Below are 22,768 nucleotides of genomic sequence, written 5' to 3'. Positions count from 1 at the left end.
TCTAAATGTGCTGTGGCATACATGTGTGTTTGCATGCACACTCGTGCATGCACGCGCACACACAAAGAAATAAATAATAAATGTAATAATAAGACTTGTTTTAAAGACAAAGCAAAACAGAATGGATACAATTTATACCAACTTAAAAATTCTAAACAAATTTATTCTTGTTTATTTCTACAGTCAGAAAGCTCACATTTCTGAAAACCAAGGTAGATTCCCTGGAAGGACAGTCATTATCTCTTCAGAAGGAAATAAAGAAAGGGTTGACATTCCCCCCAGTCCTAGTTTCTTAAATTATACTTATGTCTCCATAATGCAGTATAATAAAATCTAATGTAGAATAATACAATGCAATATAATTTATGTGCATTTTTATCAAGTACTCCACTTTATAACACAGGATATCTGATCCCATCTAGCAAATTATCATAGCATTCATTTCTGAAAAAGGAAAATTCTATGGCTTCTTATATTCCTAAAAATAGTCTTACAATTGCACATATTGGAGTGTTTAAGAAAATGTGTAAAGGACAAATGGTCTTGTCCAGCAGCAGCACTGCAGACGACCTGTGATTGGCTACTATGAAACCAAGCCAGCCCCAGTTTGTTATTATCCTTCCTGGGGAATGTAATTGTAAAGAAAACATTCTTGAAACTTCCTCAAGCCCAAATGTTACAGGTTTTCAATGACACACGCTTGAGGCTGCTGAATGCCCCTGGCATGCGCCCATCCCTATCAGGAATGCCCCTCAGTGTGGGTTACTAGTTCTGACCAAATTTCTCCAACCGCCATGGTTCTTGCAGACTGTCTTTCTGTCAGGTCTCCTCCATATTGGTCCTTTCCTTTCCCTCCACTGTCTCCTTTGTTTCCAAGGGGACGGCTTTGCTGACAGTAGATCAGAGAAGATGGGAAGATCTCAAGAGCAGACTGAAGATCGCACAACCTCTTCATCTCCCACCTCGGCCCGGTATCAAAGATGCTCTGATTTTATTCATGTTGGGCACTAGTGTTCCTGATTCCCTAAGAGCTTCGGATTTAAATTAAAATAATAACCGTGAGGCCACTAGGGGGTTGTGCATAAGTTAATACAGAAACAGCCTCCAAACTGCTGATCTCTCCACAAGGCTATTAAAATCAGCCACTCAAAGGCTGAGCTTCAGTGCTCTCTGAATAAGCCTTAATGAAAAAAAAACTGAATTTTTAAATAAAATACATTTGTGCTTGCCTTTTAGAAATATGAGGGAAATGTATGAAGCCGACAGAAATCGAATGATGCGTTTCTCCTTCCAATATGGATGTTACTGTGCGCTGTCGTTTTAATATCAAGTGCCAGCCATTCCTGCAAAGCATTCACAATAGATAGAACTGGAGGGGAAGGCTGTAATGGGTTTGAAGATGAACATTAAAGAATATGAAAGACAAGGAAGGAAATCCAGCCTGTGTCTAAAGTGCCCTCGCCTACGCTTTTCTTTTTCAGATAACGATGGCTTTAGAGCTAAAATGTATGACATAACCCAGCATCCCTTTTTTAAGAGGACAATCGCGTTGCTGGTTCTGGCCCAGTCTGTGTTGCTATCAGTCAAGGTACTGCTTCACCCTGAGGTATTTGGAGTGGGTTTCACACCTCGGGTGTGATATCTGCATCCTCTGATCTTTAGTAAATGTAAAATTGTTGTGTGTGCTAAGATGGGGCGCAGAAAGGAAAAGGTCTGCCTGGTGGGTGCTACAGTGACTTGTGCTCTGTTGCAGTGGGACGTCGAGGATCCTGTGACCGTTCCTTTGGCAACAATGTCAGTTGTCTTCACCTTCATCTTTGTCTTAGAGGTACAGTGATGAGCCTGCTGCTCTGGGGGAAGCTAAGAACAACGAAAAGGAAAACAGTACCCCACCGTGATGGCGTCTACTTCCAGCTCCGTGTTCTCGTTTTTGAAACCTTTAAGGGGTGGATTTCATGGGCATCTATCTCCTTTCTGGCTGTGCTGCTTAACTTCAACAAATTTCACTTTATATTTCCAATTTGTCTAACTGCTGAAACATTCCTGCTGATTGCTGTGTCTGAGCATTGGCCTGCCTACTAACAGGGTTTGCATGTTTGGAGCACAGGACTCGAGCCACTGTTAATCAGGGATTCAGATTACAGCACAGATGTAAACATGCAAGTGGGGCCACTATTATCTAAAGTGTTTTCTCTCTGTCACATCTATTTTCCAGTCAATCTTCTTTGAAAGGCAAGTGAATTATCATTTTCTGTAAACTGGCTGATGTTTCCCAAAATACAGTTTTTCACTCAAGGTAGAAAAATAGCCTGAATGAGCACTTAGTCATTAATCCAGGGAACAAATATAGAGAATGGATAAGTAGTCTGCTTGGCTTTTTACAAAATGTATCTTTGTGACTAACTCTCTTATTAACTATGTCCTTAATTATATATGACATTATGACATGTCTAACTAATTGATTTAAACATGTCTAAGAACTAGCCTGGTGTCCTTCTTTCTTGCTTTCTCTAGGTTACCATGAAGATCATTGCAATGTCACCAGCTGGGTTCTGGCAGAGCAGAAGAAACAGATATGATCTCTTGGTGACATCTCTTGGTGTCGTGTGGGTGGTGCTTCACTTTGCTCTGCTGGTAGGCACATCTTTGAACTTTATTTTAGCCGATACTTTGGTTTTTCCTACTTCAGGGCTGTTTCCAGTCTCTTCTTGGGCATTAAATCAAATTTCTAAATCTGAGGTTTGCTCATAAAAGCCCCGGGACATGCTTGAAAATTGCACACACACACAGACACACACAAATATGTATATGTATACGTGCACACACCTACACTTCCGACATAGGCAAATCCTGGGTCTTCAAAGACCTATGGTGTGCAGATCTAAAGGGCTAGAATCTGAAGACTCAGACCTTGCACCCTGAGACAGAGAAGCACCTGTGCCACCCCAATACAAGTAAGACTTATAATGTAACTCTATGTACTCAAGGCACTCTTCTCTCCCAATATCTCATAATGATTTTTTGAACCCATCAATATCCATGTCTGAGGTCCAGCCCCTCAAATCTACAGCCATGGGAAAACTTGGCTGGTCTACAATGGTGTTGTCCAATGAAAATAAAATATGGTCACTGATGTGATGGTGGCTCACACTGTACACTCTAAGACAGTGGTTTTCAATGTTCCTAATGCCAAGACCCTTTAATACAGTTTCTCATGCTGTGACTACCAACCATAACATTATTCTTGTTGCTACTTCATAACAGCAATTTTGCCACTTTTATGAGTTATAGTTTAAATATTTTTTGGAGAGATGTTTGTCAAAGGGGTTGTGAACCACACATTACGAACCACTGCTCTAAACATTATAGCATAATAAATTATATAAATTATAGCATAATAAATTATAAGTACTATCTTTTCATTAGTCTTCTACAGGCCCAGTGGGTGGTGTTATCAGAGTCCCACATTCTCCCACCCTCTTTAATATTAGAGGACTGACAGAAAGTATCAGTACTCATGGAGTCCACTTGCTTATCAGAGGATCTTTCTCTAGTTTGGATCTGCTATATTCATAAATATATTGAGTGGCCTTCTTAAACCAGTGGCTGCCTTCGACATTAGAAGTTGTTTAGGTTCTCAAATACTTATATACACATCTTCTCAAATAATAAATGGCTTTGGATATAATGATGAGAAGAGTAGTATAGGATGATTAAGAAGAAATAAATGAACAAAACAAAGATATTCACTGCTCTCATAAACTTCATAGCCTAGAGAGCTAGAGAGACCTTCATCATGTGCTCACAAACCAGAAAAAAAATGGGTATTCTGGGAAAGATGAAGGAAATCCCATGTTCCCATGACAACAGTGAGGAGTGGGAAATGTCTATATCAAAGAGGACATGGAAGGCATTCCCCCAAAGGACTAAACTCCATCTACAGAACATTTCAGATGCCCTTGGCTAGGATCAAAGGGTGCAGGGATTGGACAAAGGGGAGATGTTGTGGCTGAAGTAGAAGGAGCCAGAACATATAATACAGCACGAGGTTTGAACAAATGGAAATTTAAGTCTTTTCAGGACTTTGGGATCCATGTGAAAATCATCCAGTCTTTAGCCCAGGGGCTGTGGTTATCATGACTTCTAATGTAAGGACTTAGGGTGTTTATAATAAATCCTGAACTAATGTGGAGAGAAGAGGCAGAAAAAGCATGTTATGATTGTGTTTACTTTATCTAGACAAACTTTTGACTAAATGCTACTCAGTCTAAATGGAAGAATATGGTAGGCTTCCTAATCTCAAATATCGCCCACAGAGGAATTTCTGAGCCACCAAAAAAGCTTCCCTATTCTGCTTGACTGCTTTAGTTCTTCCCCTGAGAAAAACCATCATTCTTTGCGGTATTTTGCAGCGGACTGCTGCGAAGGAAGGCACAGTCCCTGTATTCCATCCAACGATGCTCCGTGCCCACATTCCTGTCCATTTGCCTCACCAAGGAGCTCAGTGGACCCCCTTCCAGGGACCCATCTGGGACTGTTGTCATTTGGCAAGGCAGCTCCTGGAGAATGCTCATGCTTTGGCATCAGCTGAATGTCACCGTTGTTATGCTGTGGCCAGTGGCATCTTTGTTTCTCAGAAGAAACGTTGTGAATCATAAAGCACAGAGTGATCTCTGGCCCTCAGCATACACTTGAAGAACAAGCTGATGCAGTCCTCTTGAGCTGAGGGGTAGGGGTACTTTTTCTAAAATGGATCTATTTATAAACAGGGGACTGATCTCAGGAAAAGCTGTCTTCAAATGTTGCTGTTGTTGGAATAAGGTCCCATGTAGCCTAGGCTTGTCTTGAAGTCAATATGTAGTCAAGGGTGACATTAAAAATTTGACCCTTCTGCTCCTGCTTCCCAAGTGCTGGGATTATAGACATCACTACTACTCTGGGTTTACGTAGCACAGGATATTGAGCCCAGGGCCTTGTATGTGTTAGGCAAGACTTCTACCAACTAAGCTACATCTCCAATCCCCTCAAGCCTTCTTTTCAACATCTGACCACTCTTTATTATGCCTTTATTTCCTGTCTCATTCAACTTCCTCTCATTACATGGCTACCCCCTACATTTCCTGCCCTGTCGTCCAAAGGACTGGTCACTGCTTTATGTGAAATGAGTTTCAAAATACAGAATTCAGTTGAGCAAAACAAAACCCGAAGTTTCATCTCAGATTTGATTTTAAATCTAATACTTATTCATGAGTTTTTGCAGTGACCTTTTCGGCACCTTTATTTTAGATAAATTTCTTATAGAAATTTTCACATTTTATTAAACTAATTATTTACTAGATTTCACAGAAAGCAAAATAAAAATGGAACTATAACAAGATCTTTTGTGCAAACTGTAAAAAAAAAGCCTGTCTTCTGTTTAAATTTCAGAATGCATACACCTACATGATGGGAGCCTGTGTGATTGTCTTTCGATTTTTCTCCATCTGTGGAAAGCATGTAAGTCTGTCATGCAGAATCCTTTCAAAGGTTGCATAAGCATTGAATCACTGGTGCCAACTGACCTAGTTGTTATGGTCAACAAAGAACTAAACTTCATAAGTCAAGATTAATGATATTAAATATCACATTAAATCAGTAGGTTAGTTATCGTAGACTATATTTCCAGTTGTTATTTTTGTTTATCCTATTTGCTGAGTAAAATATGAAGAAAAAACATGTTAACTCTGAAACCAAAAGTCAATGTCATTCTTAATGTGCCTTAACTTATTGTTTTGTAAATTAACTTTATTGCAGAAAATTTATAGTTGATGATAATGTTTCTGTTGTTCTAGATTCCTTGTTAGCATTTACGCACACCACATACTACCTGTGTTCTCTTTTGTAAAGGGATACTGCTTCTTTTGTCACTAGCATTATTTCACATATCGATTCCATATATCCATGTAATTGCTAGATTTAATCATTGGTGGTTACTTGACATTAAACCGTTATTACATTTAGTTTTTTAGAACGTCTGTAGGTGACAAATTTTTTGGAGCCCATTCCCTATAGAGGGATACCTTGCTCAGCCTTGATACATGGAAGGAGGCGCTTGGTTCTGCCTCAAGTGATGTAACAGACATTGTTGACTCCCCATGGGAGGCTTCACCCTCTCTGAGGATGGGGAGTAGAGTAGGGGGAAGGGGAGAGTTGGAGGAGGGAAGGGAGAGGGAACTGGGGTTGGTATAAAATAAAAAAAAGCTTATTTAAATTTTTTTTTTAAATTGACTGAAAAAAATATTAGCTATAGGTCAAAAATGTGTTGACCTTACGGATGCCTGGGTAGAAAAAGAAGAGGAAGTGGAAGACTAAGAATCTTGTGTTGTTAATTCAATTAATTTCTCTTGAGTGACTGAACTGTTTGAAGTATGAATAAGATTTCTCAATGCCAGATGGTTTTTGAATAATATTTAGATTTAATATCTAACAGGAAACAACGTTCAAACGATGTACTTAGGCATTGCTACACAGCCAACCTGCGTATAGATTATTCACCAGCTGGCTCCTCCCCACAGCTAGAACTGTCTCTCTCTCCTGCTCTCCTCCTCTCTCCATCTGCCCTGACTGCGCCCTTTCTCACCCACAGGTGACATTAAAGATGCTCCTTCTGACCGTGGTTGTCAGCATGTACAAGAGCTTCTTTATCATCGTAGGGATGTTCCTTTTGCTGCTGTGCTATGCCTTTGCTGGGGTTGTTCTGTTTGGTACCGTGAAATACGGAGAGAACATTAACAGGTCAGCATGTATTTGTCTTCCTATTCATTTACCAAGCAAACCTTTTCATAGCATTGGTGAAAAGGGGTATTAATCGGTTGGAAAATAAAATAAAGCATACATATTTTAATGACATTTTCAAATTGACAAAGATAAGCATGTTTATTTTAGAATCCTTAGAAAATGCAAAACAAAGCAAAAAAAGGATTTTATAATTCTACCCATTGTTGGGAATAACCATTCCTAATTTCCATGTACTTCTCTGAAATGCTCTATCATTTTGTTGGGAATAAAGCAGTTCTGTAGAAAGTTAGAACCTACAAAAACACTCTGTTATAAGAAAAGCATTTTCAGAAGCTCATCTTCCACATTATGGAAGCATCCGCTGTTGTCATTTTAAAAGTTCTAAAATAACAAACACGTGCAAATGCCTTGCTGGCAGATGATTTGTTTGGTGAAGTCTGAGTTTTCTTCGATGACCAAGCAAAGGAAGGAATCACTTCTTTGTAGCCAAAGCTCACTCAGTTGATCAAAATGAAAGCCAGTAAACTGGTGATTTTGTGAGAGCTGGTTTGTCAAGAAGCCACACTGCTAGCAAGAGGCTTTAAGCTTTGATAACCATAACCTGGCAACCAAGCTGTTTGGTTGTGACTACCCATATTGCTTCATGACGATGACAACTCATGCAATCTCCATTCTGTTTTATTAAATTAGGCATGCAAATTTTTCTTCAGCTGGCAAAGCCATTACTGTATTGTTCCGAATCGTCACAGGGGAAGACTGGAACAAGATTATGCACGATTGTATGGTAAATGCCCCCTCACCATTTTCAGTGCCTCAACATAAAGTCACATGTACATGGTAATGGTATCCTGGTCAGCACAAAGGCCTTGTATTTAATAAAAAAAGAATAATTTGACCACCTAGTTCCTAACTTTGACTTTTTAACATTATAAGATGTGAATATAAAGAGCAAAATATCCCAAATATTCACTTAAAATAACTTAAGCTATTTTAATAATATTTAATAATGAGCACTGTTCCTTTGTTCCTATCCTTCATAGCTCAGCAATCAAAATAAGAAGATTTATTTAACACATACATCAGACACTAACCAAGTCTCTGTTTTGTCCTGGACCATAGGCCTTCTGCAGGTCCAAAGGTTCCTCAAGGCGAATACGTTATGTAGTCTGAGCCACTCTTCCCTTCGGTATCCTGCTTTCTGTCCAATAAGTCTGTATGATCCTCTAACCATGGTGTTAACATTTGTGTCTTCAGGCATGTTTGCCCACTTTAAACCATGGGTTATCCATTCTTTACAGTAATCTGTATTTTTTGTTTGGACATGCATAATAGCTCTAGAGAATTGTAGAGTTAAACTTCTTTCTTTCCCCTCCCCATCACCTCACAGACACCAGTGATGTCCTATAGACATTCAGTAAAGAAGCCTGTGCTGTCCAGACAGGAAACTGCTAGCCATGTATGATGTGACCAGTTATATCTGAAAAACATTTACTTTTGTTTGTTAATTAATACAAATTAAATTTAAATTATTACATGGAGCTAATGACCCTTGTGCTGGTAAATGAGATCTTAAACTGTAGTCAGCATTCAGAGAACAGGGATGTGCCTTTGTTATTAATCTATCCCTAATGCTTAGTGCAAATATTGCACATAGTGGGGCACAGAAAATTTTAAGCATGAAAAAATAGAAGCCAAATTTATCAAATCAGGTACAACACAAAGCAGAATTAAATAAATCCTAAATAGGAGTCCCAAAAGAGTATGTGGGAATACAGAGGAAAGAAGCAGTTGTTCTGGTTAAGAGAAGGGTTTGTGGGTCCAACAGAATTCATGGCTTTTAATTATTAAACTTCATAATTTCTATAGCATCTCATTTTGGTGCCTCACGATAGGTAATTAGTCCTCACACAACTTTAATGTGAATTTAGTATGTGTATTATACTTATGTACAGATTAATCCATTGTTTAAATCAGAAAATAAATTAAGTTCCTCTTTATTTGGCTTTCTAAAGTTTGGTCCTAGTGACTACTGGTGAGGATGGGAAGGCTGCTTCTCATGGGAAACCTGTTCATTTGCATTTTACTTCCATCAGCGGCACTGAACTAAGGCATCTACAAGACTAAAAGCATAGCACAGATGAAATGGTGTGTGTGTCCAACATGTGTGGCTTTTTCATGATGGCCTTATATTAACTACATCCCATACTGTCAAGAATAGGTTCATTGAGCACTACAATCAGAAGAAATCTGTGCCCTTCCATGCTCTTACTCTCCCCTCCATGTCCTCCACTGCCTCACAGGTTCAGCCTCCATTTTGCACTCCAGATGAATTTACATACTGGGCCACAGACTGTGGCAATTACGCGGGGGCACTGATGTACTTCTGCTCCTTCTATGTCATCATCGCCTACATCATGCTGAATCTGCTTGTCGGTAAGAGATGTTCGTGGAATTATTTTTTCATCTCTTCAAACTCAGGTACTTAGATAATTATGTACAATTTTCGAGTAATTATCCTGGATTGCTTGGGGCGGGTGTTTCGTGGCACTAATTATAAATTGTTGCCTCTCAACCTAGGAGCTGAAAAGACCTTTGAAAAGCATAGAAATGGCAGTTGATTGCAGATTCGAGAGTTGTCCTATTTAGTATGCTCATTAATTACCAACGAGCTTTTCCCATGGGTTGGGCTGAACACAAATCAGGGAGGGCTACTTTCATAGCCTCAAAATATCACATTTTTTTTTGTTTCAAAAGATATATTTTGTCCACCCAGCTGTGGGGCCACCCAGACACAATATGACCCTTTAAAATGCCCTGGAACTCTCAAGTAAGAGTAGGAGCCAACTGGCATGCATGTCTACACAGAGTGCTTTTGAGCCCACGATCCTCATGTTTTGGAAAGGCAAGTACTGAAAAAATAGCTTAGCCCAAGTGAGAGACGTGACAACCTGAAAACTACTGAAATCATTTTGAAAAATTGGCTTTATAATGTGAATGATAACATCTATTATTAATTATAGATGCTTTACTCTTTCTAAAAAGTGACACATTAGTATACTTGTCTAACATCTGAATTCTTTTTTCTTAGCCATAATTGTGGAGAATTTCTCCTTATTTTATTCCACTGAAGAGGATCAGCTTTTAAGTTACAATGATCTTCGCCATTTTCAAATCATATGGAACATGGTGGATGATAAGAGAGAGGTAGGAACTGTGGGTGTGGCTCACTTACTTTACCTTCTCAAAGTCAAGCCCATGTCTGGGCACTGAGGTAAAGCAATTCCCAAAGCTAAGGTTCCTGTGCAGTTCCTGTGCCCACAGGGCTTATGTCCTAAAGGGGGGACAATCCATCAAAGTGAAATGATACATGTGGCACAGATTAATATCCCTAGTCCAAAATTTAGACTTGAAATTCTTTTTAGTACTAACACAACACCACAAATCGAAGAATTCACACCTGAGTTCACGTGACACCTCACAGTCAAAACCCAGGCACACTAATGATATTTTATAAAGTCACTTCCAGGATATGTGTATAAGGCATATGTGAAGCATAGATGAATCGCACCTGCAGTTATAGCCCTAGTACGTGGGAGGCAGAAGCAGGAGAATCAGGAGTCTGACAGCCTTAAGTTAAAGGTCAGCCTGGGATACCCAAGAACTTGTTTTGAAAGATTAAAAACAAAAAAATACATGAATGAATTTTATGCTTAGACTTGGATCTTATCCCCAAATCATTCATTCTATAAATGCAAATATTCCAAAGTCTATAAAACCCCAAATGTGAAACACTTCTGGCCCTAACACTTTTGTAGGAGATATTCGACTCATATGGAGTTCCAGAAGTTAAGACTACATTAAAGAAGGCAGAACGTGGATTTAGCTGAAAAGGTCATGAAGGTTTGAGTGAAGAGGTGATGGTTGAGCTCACATCAAGAAATGAGGAAAGTGCAACCATGGAAAGACCCATCCTGGGAAGACCGAAACATAGTTCAGGAAGAGATGAGAGTAAAAAGGCAAGGAACTAGCATAGTTGACAGAAGAAAGGGTCAGGAAGACATGGTGTGGTCATGACCCAGGATATGCAAGGCAGGATCTGGCTTCTTCACCCCATTTTACTTTCTGCCTACACTGGTCCTCCCTGTCCCCCAGCAGGGCTCCAGTGAACTTGTGAACTGTGGAGGACAGGGATTCTTGGTCTGGTTCTTTTGTCTCATGGAGATCTGTATTTTCTCTGTAACCATTACCCATAGGAACTTGTTCTCATTTGATATGTGTAGGAATATCACACCCCCATTCACACTGACATCCTAATGACTAGGAAGAAGCCTTAGGTCACCAGGCTCATCCAAAGATATAGTCAGAGTTGGTGGATTAGACTGTGTTATATGGGATAGAGTGATAACTTTTAGAGTCTCAGTGTCCAGGTTTACCCCAGATGAGAGCAAAGCTGAAGCCTCATTGTCTTATCTGTAAGTTGTTCTAATCATTGTGAAGAACTACAAAGAAGCCTTTCAATGTAAACAGAATAACAAATTTTAATAAGTCCCTGAGACCCAAATCAAATGAGGAGGGTTGTATATGGGTGTACTGCCTACTCTTTGAAAGATATTCATCAAGGTTGTGTGTGCAGAGGTGGGTAGACTGCTGAGCATAAGAACTAAGGGCCGGCTCTAGGGAAAGCTGCATGGGCGTTCCTCACCCTACCTGGCTCAGAAGTCAGGAAAGCCATTAGACCAGAGGAGCAGAAGGCTACTGATCAGCACTTCACGTTATATGCCTATCACACATCATTCTGCGCAGCTTTCAAAGAAGCCTGTGACTTTCTTCCTGTCTGGGGCTGTTTATGCTGGTGATCCCCCTGCCTCCGCCTACTTGATATTTGGATTATAAGCCTGAGCCACCAGTCTTGGCTCATAGATTCATTTTATTTTCTAGGTTTCCCTGTAAAAAGAGATCCCCTCCCAGTGAATTCCTAGAGCCTCCTGATGACTAACTTTGCTGGTCCTTGTGCTGTCTCACCCAGGGTGTAATTCCCACCTTCCGCGTGAAGTTCCTGTTACGGCTGCTACGTGGGAGGCTGGAAGTGGACCTTGACAAAGACAAGCTCCTGTTTAAGCACATGTGTTATGAGATGGAGAGGTTACACAATGGTGGTGATGTCACCTTCCATGATGTCTTGAGGTATGAAGCTGGTTCTAAAGACCAGTGTCACAGAATTTGCTGGGGCCAGAAATGAAAGCTGTAACACACGAAGGCCCATGAATTCAGTTACCAAGGATATTTGAAACATGAGTTGCCATGATGCCATGGTGATAAGCAAGGGCACACTTTCTAGGAATGAAGTAGTCTTTCTCATTGCCTCATTATGATCATGTCTGATCAATGCCTCGCACAAGGATAGGAAGCTGTGGCCTGCCCTCCCAGGAGGAAAGAGAAAGAAGACATGGAGGGAGTGGTTCTGTCTCTTTTTTGGGGGATGAGGGTGTGGTCCTGCAAGAATTAAGTGACTTTCTCAGGGTCACTTGGTTCCTTGACAAAGACGGAGCTGAAATCCATATCTTTTCACTCAGGTGAGTCTGCTAAGAATCTGCCCCACCTGCTCTTTCGTAATTGCTCTGTTGGTTAAAACAATACATTTTCACGATTTCTGCACCAGATAGGATAAAGGTTCAAACTCAGCTCTTTCAGTCTCTCTTAGGAGCATCTGTGTATCTTGCTAGAGCCTCTGTGCTCAAGTTCCCACAGCAGAAGCTTATTGCTTATGGTTCCAGAAGCAGGAAACCTGAAGTCATGGGCAGAGTTGGCTCTTTGTGAGGTTATGAGGAAGACTCGGTTCCAACCTTCTGTTAGATCTTCAAATGGCTTCTTGCAATATTTAGCTAGCAGTGTGATCTATACTGTGATCTCTGCCTTCACCTTCACACAAGCCATTCTCAGTGTGTGTGTGTGTGTGTGTGTGTGTGTGTGTGTGTGTGTGTGTGTGTGTTGGCTGAGGTTTCTGTCCTTCCCAGTTCCTTAAGTCCCAAAGAAATCACACAGAGGTTTATATTAGTTATAAACTGATTGACCTAGTAGCTCAGGCTTCTTATTAACTCTTATAACTTATATTAGCCTATAATTCTTGTCTGTGTTAGCCATGTGACTTGGTACCTTTTTCGGTGAGGCAGCCACATCTTGCTTGCTCTGTGTCTGGCTTCCTCTCTCTCTGGGTGACAACTGCAGACTGAAACTTCCCCTTTCCCAGAATTCTCATTGCCTGGCCTCTACTTCCTGCCTGGTGGCCCTGCCTATACTTTCTGTCTGGCTACTGACCAATCAGCATTTGTTTAAAATACAAGTGACAGGGTACAGACCATTGTCCCACAGTGTGTGTGTGTGTGTGTCTGTTATTCCTTTTGTGAAGATAACAGTTGTCTTGGATTAAATCCCCAGATACTCTAGTCTGGCCACATCTTAAGTTGTGAACTCTACATATAAGGTCACAACTTGAAGCTCTTGATAGAAATCTTAAAATATCATTTATGCTCCACAAGTCCTTTCAAATTACAGTGTCATTTGACCTACACTTCATATTACTTAATGAGCCAATATAGAACTTATGACCCATATCAAGAAAACTAATTGAAAGGTCTCTTTTAATATAGCTGATTTCTTTTATAAAATAGCCTGTGAAACATCATTGTAAGAAACCCTTCACAATCTTTCCTGCCAGAGGCATCTGTGACACAGAAACTGGTTAGAACATTTGACTGACTGTAGCTATTTTACTCACATTGTACCTGGCATGTTAAATGTTGGGTATTGTCGCAAATGTGGGGGTCATTCAGGTAGATAAAACTTACAGCTAAAAGAAGAAGAAAAAAAAGGTCAGACTAGCAAGGGAAAGGCCTGGGGAAAGCTCCCTAAAGTTAACAATTTTGCCTTTTTCTATCATTCATCCATGAATAAGCTAAGGAGCACAGAAAAATATGGGGCACAATTATGTATGAGGAGGAATGGCATGCCTCTCAGAATGCTGATCTTTTCTAGTGGTGGCACAGTGTTTTTAGGTTGTCCATGAAGCACCCAGACCTACTGTTGTTATCAATAATTAACATTTGACCTCTCTGGAGCATCGTGATGCATCTGATCGCAAGGAACCCAAGCAAAGTTAACGGTGGTGATGTTGGCCCTCCGTTCTTCACAGAAGTTAAGCAATAATGAAATTTCTGATGAATCTCAAGGACTTAGAAGCATTTTATGAAACACAATGCAGGATTTTCTACACAACGGGGGGACATTTAGCAAAGAAGAGAAGATCAATGACCCAGTGCTCCTGAAGGCTGTGACTGGAGCTCCGAAGGTGGCCTCAGGTTCACAACAGAGGTTGTATGAGATTTCAGGGTGCTGAAGCTACACAAGTGTACAGTTCTACCAGATAGGTCTGTATTCCCCTTTGGTCAGTCCCTGCTAGAAATTATCTGACTCCCCTCTGCACAAAAATGATAGTTTTACTTACCACTGCATAGACATGTTGAGCCGAGGACTAAATGAGAGTGTTTATTCAGCTATAGCTTTGCATCTTGTGAAATTAATAAGAAAGTTGCAGAAAGATAAATAAAATAGAGGGGAAGTGGAGTGGGGTATGCATAACTCACAGGCAAGGATATTTACCATCACAATTACAGCGAATCGTGAGGAAGGGGTGGATGGAACAATCTTTCTGCAAAAGGCATTCCAGAGTATGTACTTGACAGCTAGAGCTGTCGGAATCATCTAACATGGGTCTTCTGCAGCATTGGCGCTCAGATACATTCATCTTCTAAGTTTCTTACAGACATTAGCTTGCCAGGTAACTTATTCAAATGTAGGTGCCAAGACTATCCTCAGCATTCACACAAGACAAGGGAGACACAGAGGTGACATAACCAGCCCAGCTGTGAGTGCCATCAAATGCTACACTGATGAGCTGGAAAGATGTGCCCTCTGCATTTTGAACACCTGAGGCTCTAAACACCAGGTGAATCTGACCAGTGCTGCTGCTGTTCCTGTCTTCTAGCATGCTCTCCTACCGTTCTGTGGACATCAGGAAGAGCCTGCAGCTGGAGGAGCTGCTGGCCAGGGAGCAGCTGGAGTACACCATCGAGGAGGAGGTGGCTAAGCAGACCATTCGCATGTGGCTGAAGAAGTGCTTGAAACGCATCAGGGCTGTGAGTGAACCACAAGCAGATAGATGCCAGTGTTCGGCCCACCTTCCACATTTTATAAAGGCCAGGACCCGTTGCTCATAGAATGGTCCCACTCACAATTATGATAAGTCTTCCCATACCAATAATCAAGATAATCCCCTGCAAACATGCCCAGAGACCCATCTCTCAAGTGATTCTGGATTCCGTCCAGTTGACAATTAACACCATGATACACACTCACATTCAGTGAAAGTGGAGCGAAAGAGAAGAAAGTCCTCAGTACAATCTTTCAGCAACACAACCCTTCAGGGTCTAGCCTGATACCCCTTAAAACGCATCATCTTCATCCACTCAGTGTCTGATGCTGCAACAGCTTTAAGGCTACCCTAGTTTCTGCCTCATTCCCCTCAGCAGGCTCCACCAAACGTTTCAATCGAATCAAAGCTGTATAACACGAAGGTTTAAAAAGCAATTTATTGGTATTCAAATATTTATGATCTCCATTTATTAAACTCAACCGTATGAAATTCCAAAAATATCTACTGAGATGGAATTTACAAAACTACTTTTAAATTGCTGCAAAAAGTTCCAACATATGGTTTATCACGTTGTTCAGTCTCAAAAGACCACCTCTCGTGGAATTTTAATGATGTGCCTGCTGCCTCCTGAACCGTAAGTTTGTGTGAGGCTCTCACATATTAATGAATATATACTCCATTAGCATATACTGTATTTCCAGTGAGGGCTTCCGTTGGGCAATTAACGTTTATGGGCACTTTTGACTTATGCTTCACATACAGAGAAGAAAGGCAAACCAATCAGTAAACACTTCCTGCAACACAATTAACGTTAGGTAAGATTTGTTTGATCCTGCCCTTTGGAATAATATCCACTACAGAAACATACATTTCTGTTAGAGGAAAACATTCCCCAAGGAAAATAAGCTCTCAAGTACATTTTCCTAGAGCAAGGCCAGCTGCCCACTGCTACCCAATCACAACAAGGCTGTCATAGCTCTTCTGGTTTCATGGATTACAACTGTCCTGCTCAGACCCTGTGAGGGAAGCCTTGGACAGGAAGAAGAGGCTGATGCTGGACTGGCCCTACCAGGCTGCCCTACAAAGTCCAGAACTAAGACAGGAGTAAGAGTTTCCTCCTCATCTACTAAAGACCCTCTGGTGCTTACAACTTTCAGGAAAGTGGGGGGAGGGAGCTAAAATTGGTTAAATGAGGATAAAATTAAATCACAAGGGAAACTAAAACAACCACATTAGGAATTTTAAATAACATATAAACTAGCATGGAAGAGCATAGCAAGTCCAGTTGATACACAAATGGAATAGGTGGGAGATGCCTCCAATCTCCAAGTCTTGTATGTCAGTCTACCAGCCTCAAAACTGATCAAGATTCCTATTTGGAATTTCCTAAGAGGCCAGCAAACTCACAGGTCTTCAGAAAGGGAAGAAGAAAGTGGCTTGGAGACTTCATCCTGATGAATTGTTCCTGTTATGAGTATAAAATGTCCCTCTCTTCTGATTGATTTAAGATAGAAGGGAAGGAGGCGGGGACTTGGGGAAACAGGAGGATTGGGATAAAGGAAGGTTGGACAGGGGAGCACGGAACCACAATTCTTAGTTAAGGGAGCCATTTTAGGGTTGGCAAGAGACTTGACCCTAGAGTGGCTCCCAGGAACCCATGGTGATGTCCCCTGTTAGTCCCTTGGGCAGCTGAGGATAGGCAACCTGAAATGACCCTATCCTATAGCAATACTGACGAATATCTTGCATACCACCATAGAATCTTCATCTGGTGATGGATGGAGATAGAGACAGAGACCCACACTGGAGCACTGGTCTGAGCTCCCAAGGTCCCAATGAGGAGCAGAAGGAGGGAGAAGATGAGCAAGGAAGTCAGGACCAAGAGGGGCACACCCACCCACTCAGACAAGGGGGCTGATCTAGTGGGAGCTCACCAAGGCCAGCTGGACTGTGACTGAAAAAGCTTGGGATAAAACCGGACTCTCTGAACATGGCGAACAATGAGGGATGATGAGAAGCCAAGGACATTGGCATGGGGTTTTGACCCTACTTCATGCTCTGGCTTTGTGGGAGCCTAACCAGTTTGGTTGTTCACCTTCCTAAACATGAACGGAGGGGGGTGGACCTTGGACTTTCCACAGGGCAGGGAAACCTGACTGCTCTATGGACTGGAGAGGGAGGGGGAGAGGAGTTTGGGGGAGGGGGAGAAGGGTGGGAGGAGGGGGAGGGAAATGGGAGGCTGGGAGGAAGTGGATACTTTTTTTTCCTTTTTCTCAATTAAAAAAAAAAGAAAGTGGCTTGGTAGGAATGGGACAAAGAAGCGGGGCACCTTTCCTCCTTATGCAAGCGCAGCATCTTTTTACAGAAACAGCAGCAGTCATGTAGCATCATCCACAGCCTGAGGGAGAGCCAGCAGCAGGAGCTGAGCCGCTTCCTGAACCCTCCCAGCATCGAGACCACCCAGCCAAGTGAGGACACTAACGCCAACAGCCAGGACCAGAATACGCAACCTGAAGTAAGATCCAAGGATGCTCTGTGGGAGTTGATCCTGGCCACAAACATTTCAAACAAAAATGTCACAAATATCTGTAGCACCTTTGGGGTATAGAATGGTAATTATCACGTTTGTAGCATACAGTGATGAAATCAGGATAATCCCCACGTCCGGCTCCTCAACTGTCCACCATTTCTGTGTGTTTGTAACCTTGTGACTTTTTTAGTTATTTTGAAACCTGTCAGAGACTATTGAAGACTACATGTGATAATTATCTTCACTGTCAACTTGATAGCCCTAGGGAAGCCCAAACTGAGGACTCCTGATGCTAAGGACTCCTTGGCACTTTGTCTCCATCCCTAGCTCACCAGGCACCTTGGTCTTTTCTAACCATTGTCATCTTCTTTTTAAAGATTTACTTTATTTGTGTGTGTGTGTGTGTGTGTGTGTGTGTGTGTGTGTGTGTGTGTGTTACAGATATTTGTGAAAATTAAGTATGTGTTTTTTTAAGAGAAAGACCCACAACTGACTCACTCTTCTCCCATGCAGACAAGCAGTCAGCAGCAACTCCTGAGCCCTACTCTATCAGACAGAGGAGGCAGTCGACAGGATGCAGCAGATCCTGGGAAACCCCAGAGGAAGTTTGGACAATGGCGTCTGCCCTCAGGTAGGTACATCACTCATCTCTCTCTACCCATTTCAGGTATTTAAGAAGCATTTGCTCTTTCTTTAAATTTCGGGTCTAAGATTTTATTTAATATGCAAATTAGTCTGCCTTCTGTTACCATAACATACATGGGAGAAAATCCACTTATAAAGAAGAGAAGTTTATTGACTCACTTTGTTGGAGATTTCAGCCCACGGTCAGTTGACTATTGCTATTGGGCCTATGATAATGCTGCAAAGCATAGTGGGAATGTATAATGAGGAAGTTGCTCACCTTATCACAACCAGGACAAAGAGAAAGAGGAAAAGATTGACATCCTACTTTCTTCTTCAAGGGCATGACCCCAGTGACCCAAAACTTAACTAGGTACCACCTTTTAAAAATTTTACCACTGCCCAATACCACAAACTGGGGCCAAGCCTCCAACATCCAGGGCCTCTGGGAACATTTCAGACCCAAACAGAAGGAATGGGTAGATATGAACTTCAGAAAATGCCATGGAATTCTCAGAAAAGGCCCAGGTCCCACTTTATCCCAACACATGCTGTGTGTCTGAGCTGATCACTCACCCTGACGTGAGCGTCTTTATCTCAACAGCAGTGGTCATGATGACAATCCTCCAGGTGGCATTGGCCGTTGTGTGCCAGTCACCACTCACAGGGCATTACTGGGTCATTCAATCCTCACAGTTCTACTATTTCCCATACATTGCTGATGTAGTAAGAGTTTTCTCCTGAAGAAATGTGTGGTACAAGGAAGCCAGGATGCTCTCATGAAGGGACACACGGGAACAGGAGAGGAGCGATTCTGCACATACCGCAGTCTCCTCCCTATCAAGATCTAGGCCTATAGTGAAATAGGGCTTCATTCTCTCCTTTCACCATGCTCAGCTTCGACCCCACCCAAGTGAGAATGGGTGACCCTGAAACCTCTGCCACATGTCTGTTCACAAAGCAGATGGCAATACAGTTTACATTCTGAAGCTGGAAGTGTGCCGTGGTTCTTAAAGCCACCAGTAAGGAAGGTCCTGATGAGGGATCAGAGAGGTCATAACTTCTGTCTTGTTTAAGCACAGCTAGGAGTGACAAGAAGCGAGATTGAGTAGGTGCAGGGGCCACAATGTGGAAATCCCTAAAGGACAGATGGGACAGTTTCATTTCCATACTATAGGCAGTTAGAAGAGAGACATTAAAGAATTCTGAGCAAGAGATGACACTTGCAACCTATGCTTTAGAAAGACTAAAGTGGCAACACAGCCAAGAGTTCACTTGCCTCTGGCAGGGACTGACAGTGACCTGGAGGCAGGTGACAGGGTACAGAACATTTCAGTAGTCTGGACACAGTGATAAGAGCGTGGTCCACACTGCTAGTCCAACACTACAGAGCAGACATGAGAGATGACCTGGGGAGAATGTCCTCCTTGGTATTCACTTAAGCGGATGACAGAGGAATATGGTCAAATTATCAACAGTAGTGCTTGTCTGTGTAGCCTCAATGTGGAAAATGAAGATAACCACTGAGACAAGCTACTAGGGGCATACAAAGACGGAGGGGGAAAGACAAAAGGGAAGGGCATTTTAAGGAGGCACCAAGCACCACACTGTGCACTTTGTCATCTCAATGTCCCATCTTCATTCTCCCAGCACTACAGAGAGCACATTTGCCTTCTCTTCATTTACAATGGACACAGATTAGGTTCAGAGACATGTACGTGCCAGTGACTTCATATCTGCAGATTACTCAGGGGACACAAGGCCAAGGCAATGGAAAGCCAAAGCCACTTCCACTTTCCACACCTGTTCCCCATGCCATCTCTCCTTTTGAAATACTATCACTCTTTTCTTTGTTTCCCTAATGAACACACTCTAACACTTCTATTTTACACCAGTTCGGGGTGTTTGCGGTCTCTACCTTCTTTAAAGTAAAAAGGGCCAGCAGCGTGTTTTCCCGAGAGTTCTTATTAGCTGACTATGAGCATGAGTTTATTGGAAAGAATCAAACACGGGAAAGGTTCCGTATTCACATCTGGAGGCAGGAACTGGGAACCAAACACACCGCTGCTCAGAGTATCAAGGTTTTTCCAGGAATGGTTAAGGCATGCTGAAACAGCAACTAGTGGATAACGGGACTCCTTTAATTCCACAGCTCCCAAACCAATAAGCCATTCGGTGTCTTCGGTTAACCTACGGTTTGGAGGAAGGACAGCCATGAAGTCTGTGGTGTGCAAGATGAACCCCATGCCAGACACAGCTTCCTGTGGCTCCGAGGTTAAGAAGTGGTGGACCAGACAGCTGACCGTGGAGAGTGACGAGAGCGGAGATGACCTCCTGGATGTTTAGCCGACAACCAAGACAAAGGAAATCACAGGGTGAAAACTGTTGTCTCGTACTTTCCTTCATCATTCAAAAAGCAATCTGTAATTGCTATAAACTGAATTTCACCTTGGTAGGGATTTTCTAAATTGATTTGTGTCCATTTATGGAGATGGTCTATCCAAGCAGTATTGCTGTGGATTACTGTGATTTATTATAGAAAATTTGGGGCTGGGGATATAGGTCAAGGAAAAATCACTTGCCCTGTGTTTGAATCACAGAAACACAAGAAAATATATGTATATAATGGCAATGTTGTTAATATTAGAAACTGCATCAGTAGCAGCTATGTCACAAACATTCATGTTCTTTCTGTGTAAGCTAAGATGTATTCATCTGCACTCTTGTATGTTATGACTACTCCTCCCAAAGAGACCCACAGTCATAGTACAGGTGTTATAGTCTACTTCACTTTTTCCCCCATTTCCAATAGAAATGCTTCCCTTGGGAGAAATCATTTATGGTTGATCTGATAATGTCAGCACTGAGCTCATGCTAAAATGATAGCAGCTTCAAAACCACACAGATTCTGAATTTTAAAAGCATATTCTTTGCCTCATGTTATTTTTAAAAATGTGCATGAGCTGTGCATAAATAAGAGCAATTTGATTTCTGTCTCTGAGTACTCTAATGAAAGTACTCTAATGAAGTTGCCTGCTTCCAAGAAAGTTGTGTGTACAGGTCCCAGGTAAAGGAGTCAGTTCCAGATTTTAACCGGTGGAAAGCAAACCAGTAGGCGGATTATGTCAGGGACATGAGGAGAAAAAAAACTTCAAAAATCTTAAAAAATCCTTTGAATAACTGAGTTTAGAAAACAGAATGAAAGTGTTAGACTCAACTTAGTTAAAAGGCTTGCATTTGAGAGGTTATGAACTTTATGGCTTATCCTTGCTGTGGGCATTTTGCTATGAATCGACAGGGACATTGTGGGTTGGCTCTAATACACAATTGCAATGCTAGATACAAAATGGTAGTAGATTCCCTGCTACCATAATTACATATGGAAATAATAGAAAGGTGAAAAAAAACCAAAAATCTCACTCTGAACCCAGTTTGGGAGTACCACAATGTAACTGTGCTTTTCCCACATGTCAATGGTATATGTCCTCAGGAAAAAACTAGAAACAGAATGATTTGGAAGCTCTGATGGCTCCTAGCATGGGCAGAGCCCTGAGTTGTCACTGTCAATTTCAGATTTAATATTCAGACTATTGCAAGAGGTTGAGTATGGAAAAATTCTCTGACTCCTGGGTTGCTTTTATGATATCCCTTTCTCCATTTAACATTCTTCAAATAGCCAAATGTCACGTTTTTCCTACATAAAAGAGGTGGCATTCTATGACCATCTATTGCTTCTATGGTTACCTGTGCCTCTTAGATAATAGGCAATTCAAGCTTGTTTAGCCAGGGGGGATTTTTATTTGGTTATATGTTCATTTGAAATTTGAGTTTTGTATATAAAAGCAAAATAAATATTGGACTTGTAAAAGAATTTGCTATGACCTGGTTGTCATTTTGAAATACTTTCCTTGCACATGTATGGGATGGGCTCTCTGTAACTGGGATTTTGCCAACCCTATATGGAATATTCAGTCCACACTAGGTTGGCAAAAACTCTGTCCCTGGTAATCATTTAGGGGAAATTCCCAAAGCCAAAATGTTCCTTTTAAGGTTGTGCTGACAAGGCTGGGTGAGCATCACATGCCTTCCCAAACCATCGTGAGGCAGAGAAGCCAATTGTGGCCAGAGCATGGGTAGGCATTAGTGCTGAAAGAAGGAAATAAATGATTTATTTTGGCTCATTACATTGAGTAATAGAGCTTCACTCCCACTAAACACTGGGCCCTTCCTGGAAAGTCTGGAATTAACACTTGGGAGAAGCAGCAGCACCACTCATTCTGTAGTGTGTTGTAGGAGACCAATTGTTTCCTGGCGTCCCAGAAACCAAAATAATCGCACAGAAATTGTATTAATTAAATAACTACCTAGCTCATTAGCTCTAGCTCCTTTTTGGCTAACTCTTACACATTAATTTAACCCATTTTTGTGAATCTGTATATCGCCATGTGGCTATGGCTTACTGGCTAAAGTTTATGCTCCTGTCTCCAGCAGGGATACATGGCTTCTCTCTGACCCCGCCTCCTTTCTCCCAGCATTCAGTTTAGTTTTCCCTGCTTAGCTCTGTTCCCCTATAGTTCTGCTATAGGCCCAAAGCAGTTCCTTTATTAACCAATGATATTCACAGCATA

The 22,768-nt window shown here is 41.6% G+C and overlaps 1 protein-coding gene across 2 annotated transcripts in view; it reads left to right on the top strand.

Annotated features, from left to right (window-relative positions):
• The window catches only part of Nalcn (sodium leak channel, non-selective), a 261,873-nt gene extending 239,852 nt beyond the window's left edge, over nt 1-22,021 (top strand). For both annotated transcript variants that reach the window (XM_075948960.1, XM_075948959.1), the window contains 14 exons: nt 878-971; nt 1,482-1,588; nt 1,754-1,828; nt 2,515-2,634; nt 5,428-5,496; nt 6,626-6,774; nt 7,468-7,561; nt 9,078-9,210; nt 9,866-9,981; nt 11,804-11,961; nt 14,819-14,969; nt 17,352-17,501; nt 18,030-18,147; nt 20,293-22,021. In XM_075948960.1, the coding sequence (XP_075805075.1) occupies nt 878-971; nt 1,482-1,588; nt 1,754-1,828; nt 2,515-2,634; nt 5,428-5,496; nt 6,626-6,774; nt 7,468-7,561; nt 9,078-9,210; nt 9,866-9,981; nt 11,804-11,961; nt 14,819-14,969; nt 17,352-17,501; nt 18,030-18,147; nt 20,293-20,486 (1,728 nt within the window). In that variant the 3' untranslated portion in view covers nt 20,487-22,021. The remainder of the gene's footprint in view (nt 1-877; nt 972-1,481; nt 1,589-1,753; nt 1,829-2,514; nt 2,635-5,427; nt 5,497-6,625; nt 6,775-7,467; nt 7,562-9,077; nt 9,211-9,865; nt 9,982-11,803; nt 11,962-14,818; nt 14,970-17,351; nt 17,502-18,029; nt 18,148-20,292) is intronic.
• The last annotated feature ends 747 nt before the right edge of the window (nt 22,022-22,768 follow it).

Source organism: Microtus pennsylvanicus, chromosome 15 (assembly GCF_037038515.1).
Source record: "Microtus pennsylvanicus isolate mMicPen1 chromosome 15, mMicPen1.hap1, whole genome shotgun sequence".
Taxonomy (NCBI): domain Eukaryota; kingdom Metazoa; phylum Chordata; class Mammalia; order Rodentia; family Cricetidae; genus Microtus; species Microtus pennsylvanicus.
The sequence above is the reverse complement of the archived record's forward strand: the minus strand, read 5'-3'. Positions and strand labels throughout refer to the sequence as shown.